At 52.2% G+C, this 17,736-nt stretch overlaps 1 protein-coding gene across 1 annotated transcript; it reads right to left on the bottom strand.

Moving 5' to 3' along the window:
• Window positions 1-358: 358 nt before the first annotated feature.
• UPK3A (uroplakin 3A) lies at window positions 359-8,209 on the bottom strand. The gene is made up of 6 exons (XM_077167855.1): window positions 8,139-8,209; window positions 7,080-7,235; window positions 5,348-5,627; window positions 3,793-3,875; window positions 2,380-2,512; window positions 359-730 (listed from the first exon to the last, which is right to left on the bottom strand). The coding sequence occupies exons 1-6, from the start codon at window positions 8,188-8,190 to the stop codon at window positions 571-573; spliced, it is 864 nt and encodes a 287-aa protein (XP_077023970.1). The 5' UTR covers window positions 8,191-8,209; the 3' UTR covers window positions 359-570.
• Window positions 8,210-17,736: the final 9,527 nt, after the last annotated feature.

Genomic DNA, 17,736 nt, shown 5'->3' with positions numbered 1-17,736 from the left:
AGGGAAAGCTGTGAAGGAGCCGAGGTGTGCAGCGCCTTAAAAAATTAAACATTTCCACCAGCCCATTTTACAGGTGAGGGAGCTGAGCCCCAAAGAGGAAGAGGCACCTGCCCAAGGCCACCGGATGAGTTGCCAGCAGAGCCCCAACCCATCTAACAACTGTCCTTATACCCCCTTCTCACAGAAATGATCAGGGATATTCATTTCTCCACTTCACAGGTGAGAAGCCCAAGACGCAGGGGGGCAAAGCAACATAGGCATCTGCCTCCAATCCTGTTTTCCTAACCCTTCCTACTTTAGCTTGCACAGAAAATTAATTCCCTACCCTTCCCTCCAGAGAAACAATCCAACCCCTTAGTATGACATACATCATTTTATTCATTCATTCATATACGTACTTGTTCCTTCTGTAGGACTTATTGAACTCAAGATCTTGGAACGATTTTCTTACACATTTCCCTGCTGTTAGGTCAGTGTGTTTCATCTGAGGGCGTGAACAGCCCTGGACCTGAAGGGACCCCGAGCAAAGCTGGTGGGAGGGAATGGCCACCCGGGGTGTGGCACTCAGGCTCAGTCCTGCAGCTTGCTGGAATACACTTCGGCCCTGTCCAAGGGTGGCCCCCGGTTCACAGATGTGTATGATGGCTCTGAGGTCCCCAAGGACTTGGGCACCGCCTCCTGCGTGATCTGGGAGTCGTGGGTCATTTCCCCATCAGAACTTCCCACATCCCTGGCCAAGAGAATGAAGAGAAGCAGGGTTAGGGGAGCAAAGCAAAACCAGAGTCCTTTAGTCGTCCAGAGACTTTATATTTAGACACTGCTTTCACGGATGTTGTCAGCATTCGTTCATTAACCCATTTTTCTGGAGCACCTTCTATGAGCCAGGCCCCGGAAAGTTATCAAACCTGGTCCTCAAAGAGCTAAAGCAGTACGGGAGATGGACCACAGCAGACAGTGACCACACAGCATGTCGCATATCTTGATTGACATGGCACAGTAGGAGCCATAGGAAGGCTTCCTGGAGGAGGGGGCAGTTAATCTTGGTCCTAAAGGATGCATGGGAGGGCAAGGGCAAGGAAGAGCATTCTGCGTGTGAAGTCAGCATGCACCCAGGCATGAGATGGGATGGGGACGGGAAGTCTGGGGAATGGTGGAAAGTTCAGTGCAGCTGCAGCCAGGACTTGTAGGGACTGTGAGAGGGATAAACTGAGGAGCTAGGCAAAAGCCAGATAATAAAGATTCTGATGCCAGATTAAGGTGCTGCACAAAGGCAGGGAGGGACATAAACAAGTCCTGACTGTTCCCAGGTCTAGCCAGACACACTGATCCTTTGACAGCACTCTCATCTATTAATTCCATTTTTATTAACTTAGATGTCAGGTTCAACCTGATTTCCAAGTTCACTGCTCCCCATTCCATCCTCCAGCTCACCCACATATTTTTCTGTCTGACTAATTTCTATTTATCTACTTCATTTCACCCACCCTAAGAAGCTTTCCTGTCTGCACCCTACCCCCAAAATGGGACAGCACCCCTCCTGAGCTTCAAAGCCCCTTGGGTCTCACTCCCTGCACTGGTGAGCATACTGCTTTTGACTTTTTTGAGTCAGAACTGCCTTGCAAAGCATTTGTTCATGCTACTCCTTCCTCCAGGAAGCCCACCCTGATGTTCCAGGTAGAATCTACGCTTCCCCTCCAGAGCACCTGCTCGCTCCTCTGTTCAGTACCTGCTGGCAGGCTGTGGGCACCTGTCTTCCCACCAGGCAGCCCCTTCTAGCTGCTCCATGACACCCCATGGGGGACCATGAGCCCCAATACAAAGCAGAAACAAACCAGAAGGCATTCGTGGAGTCTGGGGACCTGGGTTTAGTCCGAGCCCTGTTTGAACTGACTGCATGTCCTTGGGACCATCCTTTCCCCCATCTACACTTATGGAGAATGTTTATCATCCCAATTACAACGACAATGAAACCTAATATTTGCGTTCCCAGGCACTGCCCTAAGGGCTTTGCAGGGATAATATCACTTAATCTTCTGAACAGCATGGGAGGGACAGTATTTATTATTACCTCCATTCCGCAAGTGAGGAAACTGAGGCATAGAGAGGGTAGGCTGCTTGCCCAAATTGCACAGCTGGTTGCACAGGCCTGGGGTCTGAACTGGGCAGATCCCAGCCCAGCTTGACCTTGAACTGCTTGACCCTCAAGATGCTCATCTGTGAAACGCTGGGACTCTATACCCCACCCCCTGCCTCCAGACCCCACCCCAGGACTGGAAGGCAGTTTCCCCGGTCTCCAGGGCTCTCCTGTGTGCTCCCCGGCCACAGAGGAGCCACACCGGCCCTCCCTGGGCGCCAGCCCTCCCAGCCGGGGGGACTCACACAAGGCTGAGGACAATGGCGCCGGCGAAGCCCACGAGCAGGAAGAAGGGCAGGGAGCCGAGGATGGAGGTGATGACGATCATGCCTCCACTCCGCCTCCCCGGCCACGTGTCGATGGCTGAGTACGGGGTGACTGCGGGGGAACCGCCACGAGTTACTCCCCCAACCGCGCACCACACAGCCAGCTCCCCAGGGGTGCGGCAGGCCCCCCACCTGCCCAGCTGACCCAGGAGCCCAGTTTTGCCTGGCTTGCCTCCATCCCAATTCCCAGCTTTCTTTTGTGTATTTTCTGGTCTCTTCCTCCTTAATAGTCTTTTGCGTAAACTTAAATTATACGCTGCTTCCAGTCTTCCGTGGTGCTGGGTGGGATGAGGCCAGGCACAGGGTCCACTGTGGCAAGGTCTGGCTCTAGCTGTCTCTGGCTGATGCCACCGTTCTCAGAACTAGTTTACTAACAATTTATGGGTCCTATTATGAGCGGATAACTTGTGTCCCAGGTAGATCTACAAAGGCCCCAGTTTGCAGATCGGATGGCGGCAGCTCAGGGAGATCCGGTCCCTGAGAACACGCGGTGGGGTGGGTCTCAAGGCCGGGCCGCCCCAGACCGCACCCCTCCATACACAGGGCCCCGGGCTACCGCCGCAGGGAGCCGCCCCCCCTTCCCCCGCAGGAGAAGGGTGCTTGTCGCACGTCTCAAAAGAGGAGCCTGAGACCCCGCACGCAGGGCTCCCGCAGCACCGAGGGGTCAGGTTGGGTGAGAACTCAGGACCGCAGGTCCCGGGGTGGCGCTGCTTCACTGGGGTGGCACGTTGCAGCAGGGGCGGGCCGGGGACACTGATGGGGAGGAGTCGCCCGAACCACACACGCACACCCGTGTTCACACGCACACACACGCTGAACACAGCGGGGCGACCGTGGGCAGCCGCGGGGCCTCCTGCCGCCCCCTGCGGTTGGGGAGCACCGGCGGGGGCAGCAGGGGTAAAGCGTGCAGCCCTGCCACGTAGCCTCCTCTTGGGGGTAGCCTCTGCAACCTTGCCACAAGTGAATGGATGTTTGTTTTCGTGGGGATGAAACAAAGGGGCTGGTTAGAATGGCAATTCAGGAGAAGCCCGGCTTGCCCTGTGGGACTAATGCTCTGTACCTTTGGCTTTGACTTCAGTTGCAGCCTGGGCTGGTACACCTGCCCCTGTTATACCTGCCCCTTTCAGGCCTGCTGTCCCGGAGGGAAGGGGCGGCGGGGGTGGGGTGGGGTGGGGGATGGAGTTTCAGCCTAAATCATCTTTACGAGGCATTCTACTCATCAGCCCAGTAGTTTTGCAGACTGACAGGATGGACCTTTGTCCCCAAGGCCTTCAGAGCCTGCCACTGCCTTCTTGGGTTCCCCTGCAGATCAGCCCCCAGCCCACCACTTACGCCGGCTGGTGCAGATGGGGTCCGACCACAGCGTCTGGTCCTGTACCAAGCCCGTAGACACATTGACAAGGACATACTTGAATCTGGAAGAGGACAAGGCAAGAGTGACTCCATCCCACATGCCCAGCCCCAGGGAGGCGGGAGATTTTGGGTGTCCTGGGGCTGGGAGGGGTGGACTGCCGGGACATGAAAGCTGCCACGGCCTCCGGGTGGGTCCTGGACCCTGTCCCCAGTTTAGAAGCCACCTCCTCCTTCAGAATCAATGACCAGGTGCTCTGTTTCTTTATGTCACTTGTAGAATATATATGTGTTGAGCATTAATTTATTTGTCCTCCTTGCTTTTTTGCCTTCTACTATTCAAAGCCAGGTCCTTGGTATCAAAAGGAGACTTAAAAAAAAAGGGGGGGGGGACACTATCTCCATCCCCACTGCCCTTAGACAAGTCACATTTTAAATGCGGGAAATTCCAAACAACCAAGTGTTACTAACCACAAAGGAAGGTCTGCTACAGGATGTGAGGTGGCCACAGCCTATTTAAGGTCTTAAACATGAGGTAGTTTAAATGATGGATGTTCTGTAGCTGCAGTTTAACACGTTTTGTTTTATTGTTTTGTTTTTTCAAATCAAAAGTCTGAAAATATCTGCAGCACTCAGGTCATGTTTGATTGCCTATTTCTGGAGGATTGAAGATGAGGTCTCCAGAGCCCGAGCTGGTGTGCTCCACGACAGGCAGGGTAAATGCTGGCTGTGGACAACAGAGACGTGCCTTTGCCATCAGGGAGGAGGGAGAGATTGCCCCATGTTAAGATCAGGTCTGGGGTGACGGGTGGGGAGGCAGAGCGCAGGGACCCTTGACCTGAGTGGTGCTGAAACCAAGGGGAGGGGCTGAGCCCTCCAAAAAGTGGGGGCTGGGGTGACTGCCAGGCCCAAAATGGGTCCAGGAGTTGCAGAGATGACCAGGTGTCTCCGGGGGGTGCTCCCCACTACTTGAGCACCAGCGAAGACCCCTGGCCATAGGTCAGGGCTGAGCCCTGGGCTCCAAACGGAGCAGACGCTGCAGAAATACGGGTGGAAAGAAACTGGGGAGGCCACTGTGGTGGGTGGGGGCCAACAAAAGATGCACTGGGTGGGGGGGGCGGCAGAAAGGCCTTTGACAGGACTGCAGTTCACACTGGGCTACAGCTTATCGCCAGAAGACCCTCCCCTCTCTGGGCCACAGTGTCCTTCACTGTAGAAAGAAGGGGCTCGGGAGGGTGACTTCCATGGCCGCCATGGGAACAGGACCCAGTGCAGAACAAAACTGCAGGTCCCCTGTTCAAAATTAGTACGAGTTTTGAAACCGTGATGGCAGAGCATTAAACCAAACAATGGAAGGACGGGGGGAGGCTTCTTGCATGGGTCACACACCCAGGGGGTTGGCCCCATTTGGAACTTGGGGCAGTCCTGGCACATAGTAGGCCCTCTAGAAATGTGGCCTCTCACACTCCCCCCCACCCCTGGTCTCCCAGACTTGGGGCTGGGGCAGCGCCGCCCTCCTGTGGCTGTTCCTACCCACCTGTATTCCGTGGCTGCCGCCAAGGGTGGGTTGCAGAGGCCCTGGTAGTTGGGGTCCAACAGACAGGTCCCGTTGTCCCCCACCCTGACCAGGTATGCACTCAGGATCTCCGAGGCCCGGGACACATCCCCCACAGCATCCAGGCTGGGCAGATCCCCGCAGGTGGTCAGGTCAAAGACCACCGCCTTGTAGGGCCCCGTCTGCCCACCGTCTGTCTGCTGGAACGTTGCACTCAGCGGCTTCTTGGTGCTTTCCTGCACAGAGGCATTCCTGGAGCTGGCTGTGGAGGCAGTGTTGGGAGTGAAGCTCCTGCCTCTGCAGCCCCCAGTCACTCACACAGTCATTCATCAAACACTGTGCTTGGGATTGAATCATGTCCCCCACAAAAGACATGTTCAAGTTCAAATCCCCATTCCCATGGGTGTGAGCCCATTTGTGAATAGAGTCTTCAAGGATGCTATTTAGTTAAGGCCAAATTGAATCAGGGTGGGCCTTAATCATGAAGACTGGAATCCATTAAGCAAAGGAAATTTCAGACACGGTCAGCAGCAGCCAGAAGCCAAGGCCAGAAGAAGCCAGAAGTAATTGACACCAGAAGAGGCGACACAAGGAGAGAGAGAGGCCACATGACAAGGACTGCCAGCACACCCACAGTCCCAGGAGCAAGCAGGCCCGGCCAATTCCTTAACATCGGACTCCCAGCCCCCAAGCTGAGAGACAGTAGACCCCTACTGTTTAAGCCCACTGCTGCGTGCAATCTGTCCCACGCCAGCCCAGTGTGGGGCACAGGTGGCTGTGCCCACTCCCCGCCTTGAGGGTTCCCAGGGCAGTGCAGGACACGGGCCGGGAGCGCCCTCTGCTTCAGTGGCTATGCCCGGCTCTCACCCAGCTTGTCTTGTTACCTTCCTATAAGCTCCTCGTCCCACAGACCTTTGTCACTTCTGGGCTGAGAGCCCTTGTTTCCCTCTTCCATAAAATGGAAAAGGAGGGAAATAATTTGGAAATAGAAAGACCTATATCAGGTCCTGGCTAATGTAGCTGGGAGACCTTGGGCAATTCACTTTACCTCTGAACCTCAGTATTTTCATCTGTAAAATGGGAGGAAATGTCCCACAGATGGGGCATAGGTAGGAGGCCAACAAATGTTTGCTGGAGATGCAAAACAATGACCCTATGTGAGCTGTTATAAAGGACTAGTTGCTAGAAGTGTAAGGGGTTGCCACTGGGCTCGTCTCCAAGACCAGGATTCCTGTCAGCAAAGGTGGAAGGGCTGGCCCTGAGCGGGCAGGTCCAAATACCTGGCTTTACCTGACCAGCATCCCTCATGAACCACCTTGGGAAGCTTTGGGAAGGAGGGGGTTTGAGGACCAAGAAGTCTGGATTCAAATTTCAGCTCTCAGAGCCCCAGTGAGTTATTCCACTCAGAGCCTTGATCCATCCTCTGTAACCGTGACCAAAGCAGGCTGCTTGTAGATATTGGCTCTGAGGTGTGACAAGCACCTGGCATGACATAGATCTCTGTGCCTTGTGCTGTCATTATCTCCCCCCACCCCCAGACTAGATGCTGCCCCTTGAGGTCAGGGACAGGTGTGTGACCCCGGCACCCAGCCCAGGGCTGGCACAGAGCAGATGCCAGTGAAGGCGGTGGTGCAAATGGGGCTTCCCTCTACCGTGGACAGGTCAAAGCCCCTTCAGAGCAGCCCCCTGGGTTCTTCCCCAGCAGGACCCTTACCTGAGTCGGCCAGGACGTAGAGGTGGACCTCGTAGGCGCCACGGAGGGCGGCTGAGCTGTCAAACATGCACAGAGGCTTTTCCAAGGCCACGGTAGTGAGGGTGGGGTTGTTGGTAGCAAAGGTCACACTGGCCAGTTGGGGCTGGAGGTTCACAGCTGGAGGCGGCAGTGAGGCTGGCAGCTGACCCGCGGCAGAACTGCCCACACTCGTGGGCACTCCCTGCCCACGACCACACACAAGCATGTCTACGTGCCGTTACCAAGTACCCTGGTGTGCCGGGCAGGCCTCACCCTCCTCACAGGCCACCCTAACCCCACCCAGGCATCCTGGCAGAGACCTGCTGGCCAAACTGCTCCCCTTCCTCTCCCCCCACTCCCTTTCCTCCTGTGGACATTCAGTCTCGGAGACCCATCCTCTCCTCTCCCTCCAGCTTGGCCTTGGTCCCCACCCTCCCACCTGGACCCAGGTAGCGGCCCCTCCTGGTCCATCCTCCATCCTCTAACAGATAACCTGGCTAGGCCAGCGCCTGCTTAGAGACGCCCCCCGCCCCCAAAGCCCCCTACTGCCCTCTGGATGCTGCCAGCCTCTTTGCAAAGGCAGTGAGATCCCAAAGTCCTGGGTGTTGCTTCCTGGGTCTCCAGTTCACCCCTCCCCAGCTCCAGCCACACTGACGCACGGGTTCCGGGGCTGCCTGCCGCCTGCCTGAACTTGCCATGCCGCTCCCTCGGCCCCGCGCTGACCCTCCATCTGGCCCCAGTCAGGCCCCCCTCGGATCTTCCGCAAGCCCCTGTGTGCGCAGCTCTTGCAGTAGCTACCCTTGAACCCTCTCGTGCCCACCAGCTGCTATCATCATCACCATGATCAATATCCGGGACCCCAGGACCTGCCCAGAACGGGCACCAGCGCCTACCCCCGAAGCGAATAAATGAAGCTCTCAGCGCACTTTCCACCCAGGCTGCTCTCGGGCCTCTTCCGCAGGGCCAGGGTCGGCGCGGCGCTGGACAGAGGTGCCCCCCTCCCCGCCGCCCTGCTGCGCGGTCCTCTCATCCGCAGCTTACCCGCGCAGCCCCGCAGGCAGCTGAGGGCTAGCAGGGCGAGGAGCGGAGGCATGGTCCGCACGAGCCGTGGCGCGGGGTGGGCGGGCGGGGGTCGAGCGCGGGCAACTCCGTGCCCCTCTGCCCGCGCCCTGCCCAGCTGGGCCCTCGGCGCGCCCCGCCCCTGCCCGCGCCGGCCAATCCTCGGGCTTCCCGCGGGTTATTTGCATACGCCCCGCCCTGACACCGAGACTCGCCGGCCCCGCGTGGTGCCCAGGGCCCAGCCAGTCGCTGCCAGTACCCGCCAGCCCTTCTGGAAGCCCGTGCCAAAGCGCCTACTATGTGCTGGGGGAGGGGAGGGGTGGGTAGGCGGCAACTTCAGGGCATCTCTCTCCTAATGCGACCTTGGGAACAAACCATCCCTTTTCTGAGCCTCAGTTTCCGTACTACAGAATTCCCTTTCTGTGTATCGAGTGCCTACTATGTGCCAGAGCTCTTGGCTCTTGTGACGGTGAAACGGGCTGAGCTGTGCAAGTGCTGCCATGGAAACCTCGAGATCCAAGTGTGTGAGTTACCCGAGACCATCCTCAGTGCAAGGGCCGCCAGGGTCAGGATGGAGACTTGCCAAGGATACACGCGACTTCCGGGAAGCCTGAGGTTGTGGAAGCCAGGTGTAGGGCTACCCAGCCTAAGACAGTTCCCAAGGGAGGGGACAGGGTTTTAACGCCTGGGGAGTACTCATCTTCTGTGTGCTTTTCAGCATCTGGAATCTGTGCACTTATCTGAGTGTATCTACATAGAGCTTTTCCTTAAAGATAATAAAAGTAAAGCAATAAGGTTGGAGGTCTCTGTATGGGATTTGTGTGATTTTGCAACTGCCCCATAAGTTTGAAATGATTTCAAAATAAGATTTTTTTAAAAAGTAAATCAGCAAGAGTGGGGGGAAACAAAAATTGAAAACCAGCAGTAACAAATGAATCTAAGTGCATATGACACTGACAACTATAACCACATGCAGAAAAGAGAAGAAAAAGCCTATATCTGAGTGACTTTAGTGCCAGGTGCCCTGGCTGTAGTCCCTCCGTGGAGGATATTCTTAGGACAAAAACAGCTGCAGTAGAACCAGGAACTTCACTAGCAAGGTTGTTATTGGCAGAGGGGAGGGTAGAGCAATGTGGAATCCTGTAGGACTGGCCCTGTCCAGACTAGGGTTCTCTATAGAATGAAGGAGATTTGGAGTAAGGAAGTAGAAGAACTATGTGTGTTTGAGGGATATCTGTGTGGGTGTGTTGTTGTTGTTGTTTAGTTAGTAGTATCAATGTTGGGGGTGGGGGGGTTATTAGCCCTATCCTCTGAAAGGGCCAAAAAGCAGTGACACTCCATTTGCAAGGAGCAGACTTCGCACTCCTGGATTGTAAGTTCCATTCTCCAGTACAAGGTCCCAGGGCTCCTTGGGGAGGTGGCTGACTCCAAGTCCAGGACAGGGGAAGTCAAGGTGAACTTGACACATTTGATCATGCCACAAAGTGAAGAGGTGCTCAATTTGGGAGCATGTCAGAGGAGCTGGCACAAGGAGCCAAGCTTGAAGAGGCTCCCTCTGGCCAGATCTGGGAAAATATGAGCCCAAGATTAAGTTCATTCAATAAAATGAATCCATGGATCAATACTGATGTTTTAAAAAATATTTTGAAAGAGAGGGGCGAGGGAAGAACTCTTCTCTAAAGCATACCAACGAATAAATAGTGAAGGGATGCAAAACAAAGTCACCATTTTACAGACACCCTGTAGCATCTCAATGGATGCTAAAACCATGGGGTAAGAAATTTTGGAGGAACAAGATACATAGAAATCTGGGGGATACCAACTTAACCAAATAACCAAACTTAACATCACCCGTAACAGGTGGCCGGCTCCATGCTCTCCCTGATGGCACCCACTGAGAAGACTCAGCGCCATCCGTATGGTTTTCTTACTCTAAAAGTTTAACCCAAGTCAAATCAGTGGGAAACAATCAGATAAATCCAAATGGAGGGACTTTCTGCAACCACCTAGTCGGGATGCAGTGAAATGTCAATAAAAAAAAAAATGCAAAGAGTCTCAGCCCTGCTGTATATTGCAGGAGACTAAGGAGACATAACTAAATGCAACAAGTAACCTTGATTGGTTCTTGGATAAAAACAAATCCTATAAGGAATACTATTATAGGTGCTATAACAATGAGAGAGAAAATGAATACGGAGTGTGAATTAGATCATAATGTTGATTAAGCGTCAAATTTCCTATGATAATCGTGGTGATAGGAAATTTGTATGACCACAATGCTGAAGGATTTGGGGTCACTTGTATGATCTATGCAACTAACTCGCATATATATGGAGTGAAAGAGAAAGAGATAAAGAAAATGTAGCAGAAGATGAAACATTAGTGAATATAGGTATTCAACATACTGTTCTTGAAATGTTCCTATAGATTTTTAAAGTTTTAAAGTAAAAAAATTGGAAGTGGAGGGGAGATTCTATGCAAAACTGGCTCTGCCACAAGCACCGTGCTAACCTCTTTGGGCCTCAGTTTCCCCTCTGTGAAAACCTCCTCTGTCACAAAAGTTTGATTGCCTCTCTGCTCTGACATGCCGAGATTGGATCAGCTTTTCATCTCCAGCAACAGGAAATGCCCTAGAAATGAGGACTCTCGTGTGCTGGATGGAAGTTTCCTCCAAGAGTTTTATGAGCTGACATTTCCGGTCCAACAGTTGTTTGTGAACCTGGAGGTTATCAGAGGATGACAGAGCTGTTGATCTTGAAGCCTCAGCCCAGAAACACCGTGAGAAGGTGGCTCAGGAATCCACTGGTTTGTCCCAGACACTATAGTTTTTATGAGAAAACAAACAAAAATGTCCTCTTGTCTTTTGCTTTGCCCAAATACGGAGAAAACATCTGGGAAGAAATGTTAAAATAATAGTCTGCAAAGGCCCAAAAAGTTCTAAAAAAAATTTTCTTGGATTTATGACCGAGTCTCCACTTCAAAGACTGTAGGCTTTTGTTTGTTATTTCTGAAGAGGGGAGAAATTCAAGAGGAATGAGTCACAGGTGGTAAATTTGTTCAGGAGAGACCAATGCTGGTGTCAGTGGAGGGGAAGAAGAGTAGAAAGGAAGACCCAGCCACCTGCCAACATCCCTCTATTCCAGCCCAATGCCCTGTGTGGACATTCCAAAAAATGTTTTCCTCTTTGATCAGATGAATTCTGGGGCACTGAACTTCCATCTGACTTTATCTCTCAATCCATCAGCCCACTTTCTGAACTTTGGTCCAGGGGATGTGTGCTCAGCTTGTCCAGAGAGCCTGAAGCAGGAAGTCTTGTGATGTGAAAGGTTAAGCAAAGCCCGGCCCTTTGCAGGCCTCCTTTGAATGTGAAACATGGGGAATTTATGGGTTGGAAATTCTTGACCCAGAAATGTTTCTACAAGCACCAGAGAAGACAGAGCCGGTTTCCTTGACTTTTCTTTAAAAGTCACAGAAAGTTGTGGGAAGCCCTCTCACCACAGCAGGCGTTTGCTTTCAGCATTTGTACTATTTCCAAGATGTCCTGGAAGCCAAGGTTTTTTTTTAATGTTTCAAATGACACAAAACAAAACACAAGCAAAGAAACGGAAGTCTCCAGTCATAAGGAGCTCACCCATCCAGCCCCCAGCCCCCACTTCCAAACACACGTTTCCAAGTACCTGTCTTGCAGAACATCCCCTCCTTGTGATCCTCTATCCAAGGGGCTGCAAAGAAGCTCAGAAGATTCGGTTTGGGACCAGGGAACCAGGCTCTGGTTTTCACTGGGATAACTCCCTGCCCCTCTCCAAAGCCTCAGTACTGTATCTGCTTCAGTAAAATGGAGGTAATTAAGGCGCTCCCTCGAGGAGCCCAGAGATGAGAAGCCTTAGGGAGTTGGAGGTAGGGGCAGGCAGCACCATGCTTTGGGATGGTGGCAGGCTGTACAATGCCGGGGGACCCCACACTTGACCTCCACCTCAGGCCCCTCAGACCTGACCAGTCTTCTCCAAGGCCATGGTAGTTAACAGTGTGGCCAGTGTTTGCCCGGACACGATTCTCCTTTCCTCCCATTCAGTTCCTCTCGCACAGAGTTCAACCTTACTCAACAGATCGTTACTGAGTGCCGGCTATGTGCTGGACAGCCAGTTCCCCAAAATGACTCCAAAACTTATTTCTTCCTTGCACCCTGCCCCAGCTCTCTCCATGACCTCTTTTTTTTTTTTTTTTTACTATTTTTATGGACAAAACAACATACAAACACAAACATTCTTAACATACAAACATTCCAAAAATGATGTGCAATCAATGGCCCACAATATCATCACATAGTTGTATATTCATCACCATGATAATTTTTTAGAACATTTGCATCACTCCCGAAAAAGAAAAAAGAAAAAACTCATACATCCCATACCCCTTACCCCCTTCTCATTGACCGCTAATATTTCCATCTACCCAATATATTTTAAGCTTTGTTCCCCTACTGTTTGTTTATTTTTTTATTCATATTTTTACTCATCTGTCCATACCCTAGATAAAGGGAACATCAGACACAAGATTTTCACAATCACACAGTCACATTGTAAACATTATAGCTTTATACAATCATCTTCAAGAAACAAGGCTACTGGTCTCCATGTCTTCTTGCCTGGACTGAGAAGCTAACTAGTGCTGGCCCACATGTCAGGGTCTATGCTACGTGTTCTATGTGTGTTAATTCATTTACCACATCTAGTCTTGGAGGCAGGTACTGCTATTACCTACATTTTACAGATGAGAAAACTGAGGCTCAAAGGGCTTGAGTAACTGTCCACCGGAATGTAGGTTCTGGGTGGAAAGGAACTGTGTCTCTGCACCGTTCTAATGCCAGCACCCAGCTCAGTGCCTGACATGTTATGATGTACAGATGGATAGAAGTGCCCAGCATCGTCCAGGTAGAAAGTAGGGAGGCATGTTTGAAACCCAGGTCCTAGGACCACAGCGTCCATGCTCTAACCACTGCACAGTCCTGCTTTCTCTGTGACCTCCTTGTCTCATGTGTCACCCTTGAATGCATTCTCCACCCAGAATCTAGAATGACATTTCTAAAATGCAAATCTGGTTGTGCCTTTGCTCATGTAAAGCCCTTTGGGGTGCCTAGTGGTCTTTAGGGTAACACCCACACTTTTTATCCCAGTGTCCATGGCCAGTCCACTCTCCCTAACCTCTGCACCTCACCTCTCCGCTGTCTCCTCATATCCTGGCACTGCCCCTGAATGCTGGCATCCCCCCAAATTCACCAGGCTCTCTCTTGCCCTTTGGTGGCTTCAAAGATGAGGGCTTTAGCAGTGCTCCCCGACTTTGATATCAACAATCAATGCTTTCTCAATCACCCCCTTCTGAGATTGCTCTGAAGCCATTTGTGCACAAGCTGTGCCTGCTCCTAGGACCGCCTGCACCCACATGCCAAGGCCTACCCACATCCCGCTTGTCCGGGAAGTCTTCCTTCCACAGCCCCCCAGCATAGGGCCTATGCAGTCAGGACAGCACTGCTATGCTGGAGGCGTGTCTCTCTCCACCAACACCCCCCGAACTACAGCCCCCACCCCCAGGACACCAGAAGGGTTTTCTTTGTCATGATGACTCCTGTGCCCTGTGCAGGGTGCATGTGCATCAGTGTTCAATTGACAAATGAATGAACACACAGAGCTTTAAATTGATGGAAAAGAAGGGCCATTGAATCATGCCAGGCAGGCATGAGCTTTTCTGGAAGGAGGAGTAGCACGGCAAGGGCCAGGTGCATGGGCTGGGAACCCTGCCTGGCTCCACTGTTGGCTTCTCATGTGAATTTGGAGCCTCAGGGTCAGCAGCTCTAAAATGGGGCTATTAAATCCCTCCTTCAGTGGAGCTGCTGGAAGTTTCCAGATTAGAGAGAGCAGCTGTAAGAGCAGATGCAAGAGCGGGTGCCAAACTTTTACTTTCCAGTATGGTGCACTGAACAAGCTGAATAACGCCCACACGTGCACAGCACTCTGCAGTTTGCATAGCACTTTTGCACCCATTAGCTGTGCAGTAGGTTCCATTCATTCAACAAACATTTCTTGAGCCCTCGCCGTGCGCCAGCGCTGCCCTGGACCCTGGGGTGCAGCCGTGCACAAAGCAGCAAGGACCCTGCCCTGCTGGTACCAACGTCATCCAGAAAGATGTTACCCAGAGAAGCAGATGTGTACTGTGGCAGGGGTGTGAAGAGCCAAGATGAGACATGAAGCAGGGTAAGGAGAAGAGAGAGGGATGAGGAGAGGGGCTATTTTTATAGGGTGGACAGGGAAGGCCTCTCTCATGAGACCTAAAGAAAGGGAGAAAGGAGCCACTTTTACTCAGTGCAAATTGGGGCAGCACTTTGCAGGTGTGGGAATGCCTAAGGCAAAGGCCCCGAAGACAGCATGTGCCTGACCTGTTAGGGGAGCAACGAGGGGTCCTGTGGGCAGGAGGAGAGTGGCAGGAGAGGCTGAGAATAAGTGAGAGGCAGATCAGGCAGAGCCCTGAGGCCCAGGCAAGGACTTGCATTTGCGCTGAGGCAGATGGGAGCCATGGAGTGCTTGAAGAGAGAGACATGACCTGCCTTGAGTGCTTTGTTAAAAAAAAAAAAAGAAACTTTTTTTTTTTTAACATGGGCAGGCTCCAGGAATCGAACCTGGGTTTCCAGTGCAGCAGGTAAAAACTCTGCCACTGAGCCACCGTTGCCTACCCTAAATACTTTTTAATAGACTACTTTTAGATCAGTTTTAGGTAAGTAAAAAAACTGTGAAGTACTGGAAGTTCCCAAATGCCATCTCCCCCACACCCACAGTTTCCCATATTATTAACATCTTGCATTTGAGAAGTACATTTGTTATAATGGGCGAATCAATATTGATACATCGTTAGCAGCTGAAATCCATACTTTTCATTAGGATTCACTCTCTGTGTTGTGTAGTTCTGTGGGTTTTGACAAATGCATAATATCATATATATATCCACCGTTACAGGATCACACAGAATAGTTTCACTGCTCTAAAAATGCCCAGTAGTACCCATGTATTTTTCCCCACTTCTGCCCCAACCCCCGATACTCACTGGTCTTTTTACTGTCTCTATAGTTTTACTTTTCCATAATATTATACAGTTGGAGTCCTACAATGAGTAGCCTCTTCAGACTGGCTTCTTTCACTTAGCAATATGCATTTAAGTCTCCTCCCTGTCTTTTGAGGTTTTGTAGTTTACTTCTTTATATAGTTGAATAATATTCCATTGTATGGCTGTACCATAGTTTGTTTATCCATTCACTATTGAAGGATAACTTGGTTGCTTCCCATTTTTGGCCACTACGAACACAGCTGCTATAAAAATTGAGCGCAGGTTTCTCTGTGAGGCTATTTTAACATATTTGGGTAAATTCCTAAAGCATGACTGCTGGGTTGTGTGGTACACCTATGTTTAGCTTTGTAAGAAACTGCCAAATTCTTCCCAAAAAATGCTGTACCATTTTGCATTCCCACCAACACTGAATGAGAGTTCTTGTTAACCTACATCCTCACCAGCATTTGGTGTCAGTGTTTGGGATTTTAGTCATTCTAATAGATGTGTACTGGGATCTCCTTGTTGTTTTAATGACATATGATGTTGAACAGCTTTTCATAAGCTCACTTGCTATCTGCATATTTTGACGAGGTGTCCCGACCGATTTTTGCTTGTTCTGTGACTGGGTTGTTTCTTATTGTTGAAGGTTTTTTTTTTGCATGGGCAGGCACCGGGAATTGAACCCGGGTCTCCAGCATGGCAGGCAGGCACTCTGCCTGCTGAGCCACCATGGCCTGCCCTTATTGTTGAGTTTTAAGAGCTCTTTTATGATTTTGAGTTTTGCACACTTAACTTGGCCACTGTGTAGGGAGCAAAGGAGCCCAGTGAGGGGATGGGTGGCCATGGTGGAGGTAGGGGGGCCCCACACTCTGGATGTATTTCGAAATTTGAAGCAGCTGCATTTGTGGGTGTTTTTGTAAGGGAAGAGTCAAAGGCAAGAGGCTGGGAGGGTGGCGTTGCCTTACCTGAGATGGGCAGGTGTTTTACAGCTTAACATGGGGGCCGGGGGGGAGGTGGGGCAGCAAGGCCAAGGCCACCCATCCCTAGGATCTGTGCTTAGTCCCTGACAGCACCCACTCGGGGATCCCCGGGGTTGATTCTCTGAAGAGAGGCGCCTCCCTGAGCTTCGCGGAATTTGTGGGTGAGTGGCACACCCTGAGCAGTGGCGTGGGGTAGGGGGCTGACTCCCAGCCTGAAGTCAATGCATGGCCCCCAGTTCCTTCCAGCTGCCCTGTCCTGTGCTGGGCACAGGGGACTGACCACAGTCAGACCCACAGGGTGTCCTGGGGACACTCCTGGAGCCCCCAATTCCGGGCCAGGTGGCCACAAGTTCCTGGAAATTGCAGCAAGGCTCGCAGCTGCAGCCTCTTTGCCCTGGAGAAGGGGACACTTCTCTGGTTGAGAAATGGCAAACTGGTTTGACCGTCTCTGGAATGAAGACTGGATTAGACATTAATTTCTTCTTATCCCTGAGATCTGGAAGCTGAACCGGCATGAAGGGCTTTTACCTGCCCTACCATGAAAGTCATCTGTTGACTCTGAATTCCTCTCCCTGCGCCACACAGCCTCGGCTGCCATCCCCGTGGGGTCATAGCCAGGGGTGGGGGTGGGAACTAGGGCAGGTCCTCGCCTGAGAAGGGGCCAGTCTTTTACAGCTCCAAAGCACACTCCCGTCACTTCCCTCCATCCCCACGACAACTCGGGTTGGTGGCCGATGTCACCCCCATTTCACAGAGGAAAAAAACTGTGGTTACAATGCTGATGTGACTTTCCTTAGGACTCCTGCCAGACCTTGAAGCCAGGCTGTAGGTTCTGTCACTCTTGGCTACACTGTGTGTCTCCCAGGGGTTCCCCCAGGGAAGGCACCATAGAGGCTGGAGATGGGAAGGAGGCACCTCAGCCTGCTTCCACTGTTGCCCGCCCCCCTCTCCCCCACCCCGTGTGTGTCCCAGGCACCAGGGGGGCCTGCCTGGAAGGGACCTCTGTGCAGATGATCAATGCCTTGCACTTCTGGTGGGGAGACCGTAGCCTGGGGGGAAGAGCTGGCTTCCCCTGCACCCCCAGCATAGTCCCCGCAGGGTCAGCTTAGAAGCCCGTCCCCTTGTCCCCCTCAGCTCAAGTCTCCCCATCCCCACGCAGGGGGCACCTCAGAAGAGTCGGAATTGATTTCTCTGCCGCTGCTCTCTGGGGGCTTGGCCCTGCCTTTGTAACACCCGTCAGGTCCCCCTGGTCAGAAGTTAGTTCCCCATCTTGGCTCAATCCTGTCACCTATCGCCCTGGAAGGCCTTACAACCTGGTTCACCTCGGCGCCACCATTCAGCCCACATGGCCATGGGGTTAGGGTCTGGCCAAGGTGGGCCACAAGCCTGGGCAGTATGGCGCCAGAGCGCCAATCTCTTAGCTCAGCTGGGCAGCAGGAGGCTCTGGGGCCTGCTTGCCACCAGACAGAAGATGCAGCATCCTCCATCAACTGCCGCCTTTCTAC

The sequence above is a fragment of the Tamandua tetradactyla genome, chromosome 7 (assembly GCF_023851605.1).
Source record: "Tamandua tetradactyla isolate mTamTet1 chromosome 7, mTamTet1.pri, whole genome shotgun sequence".
NCBI classification, from domain to species: Eukaryota; Metazoa; Chordata; class Mammalia; order Pilosa; family Myrmecophagidae; genus Tamandua; species Tamandua tetradactyla.
The sequence above is the reverse complement of the archived record's forward strand: the minus strand, read 5'-3'. Positions and strand labels throughout refer to the sequence as shown.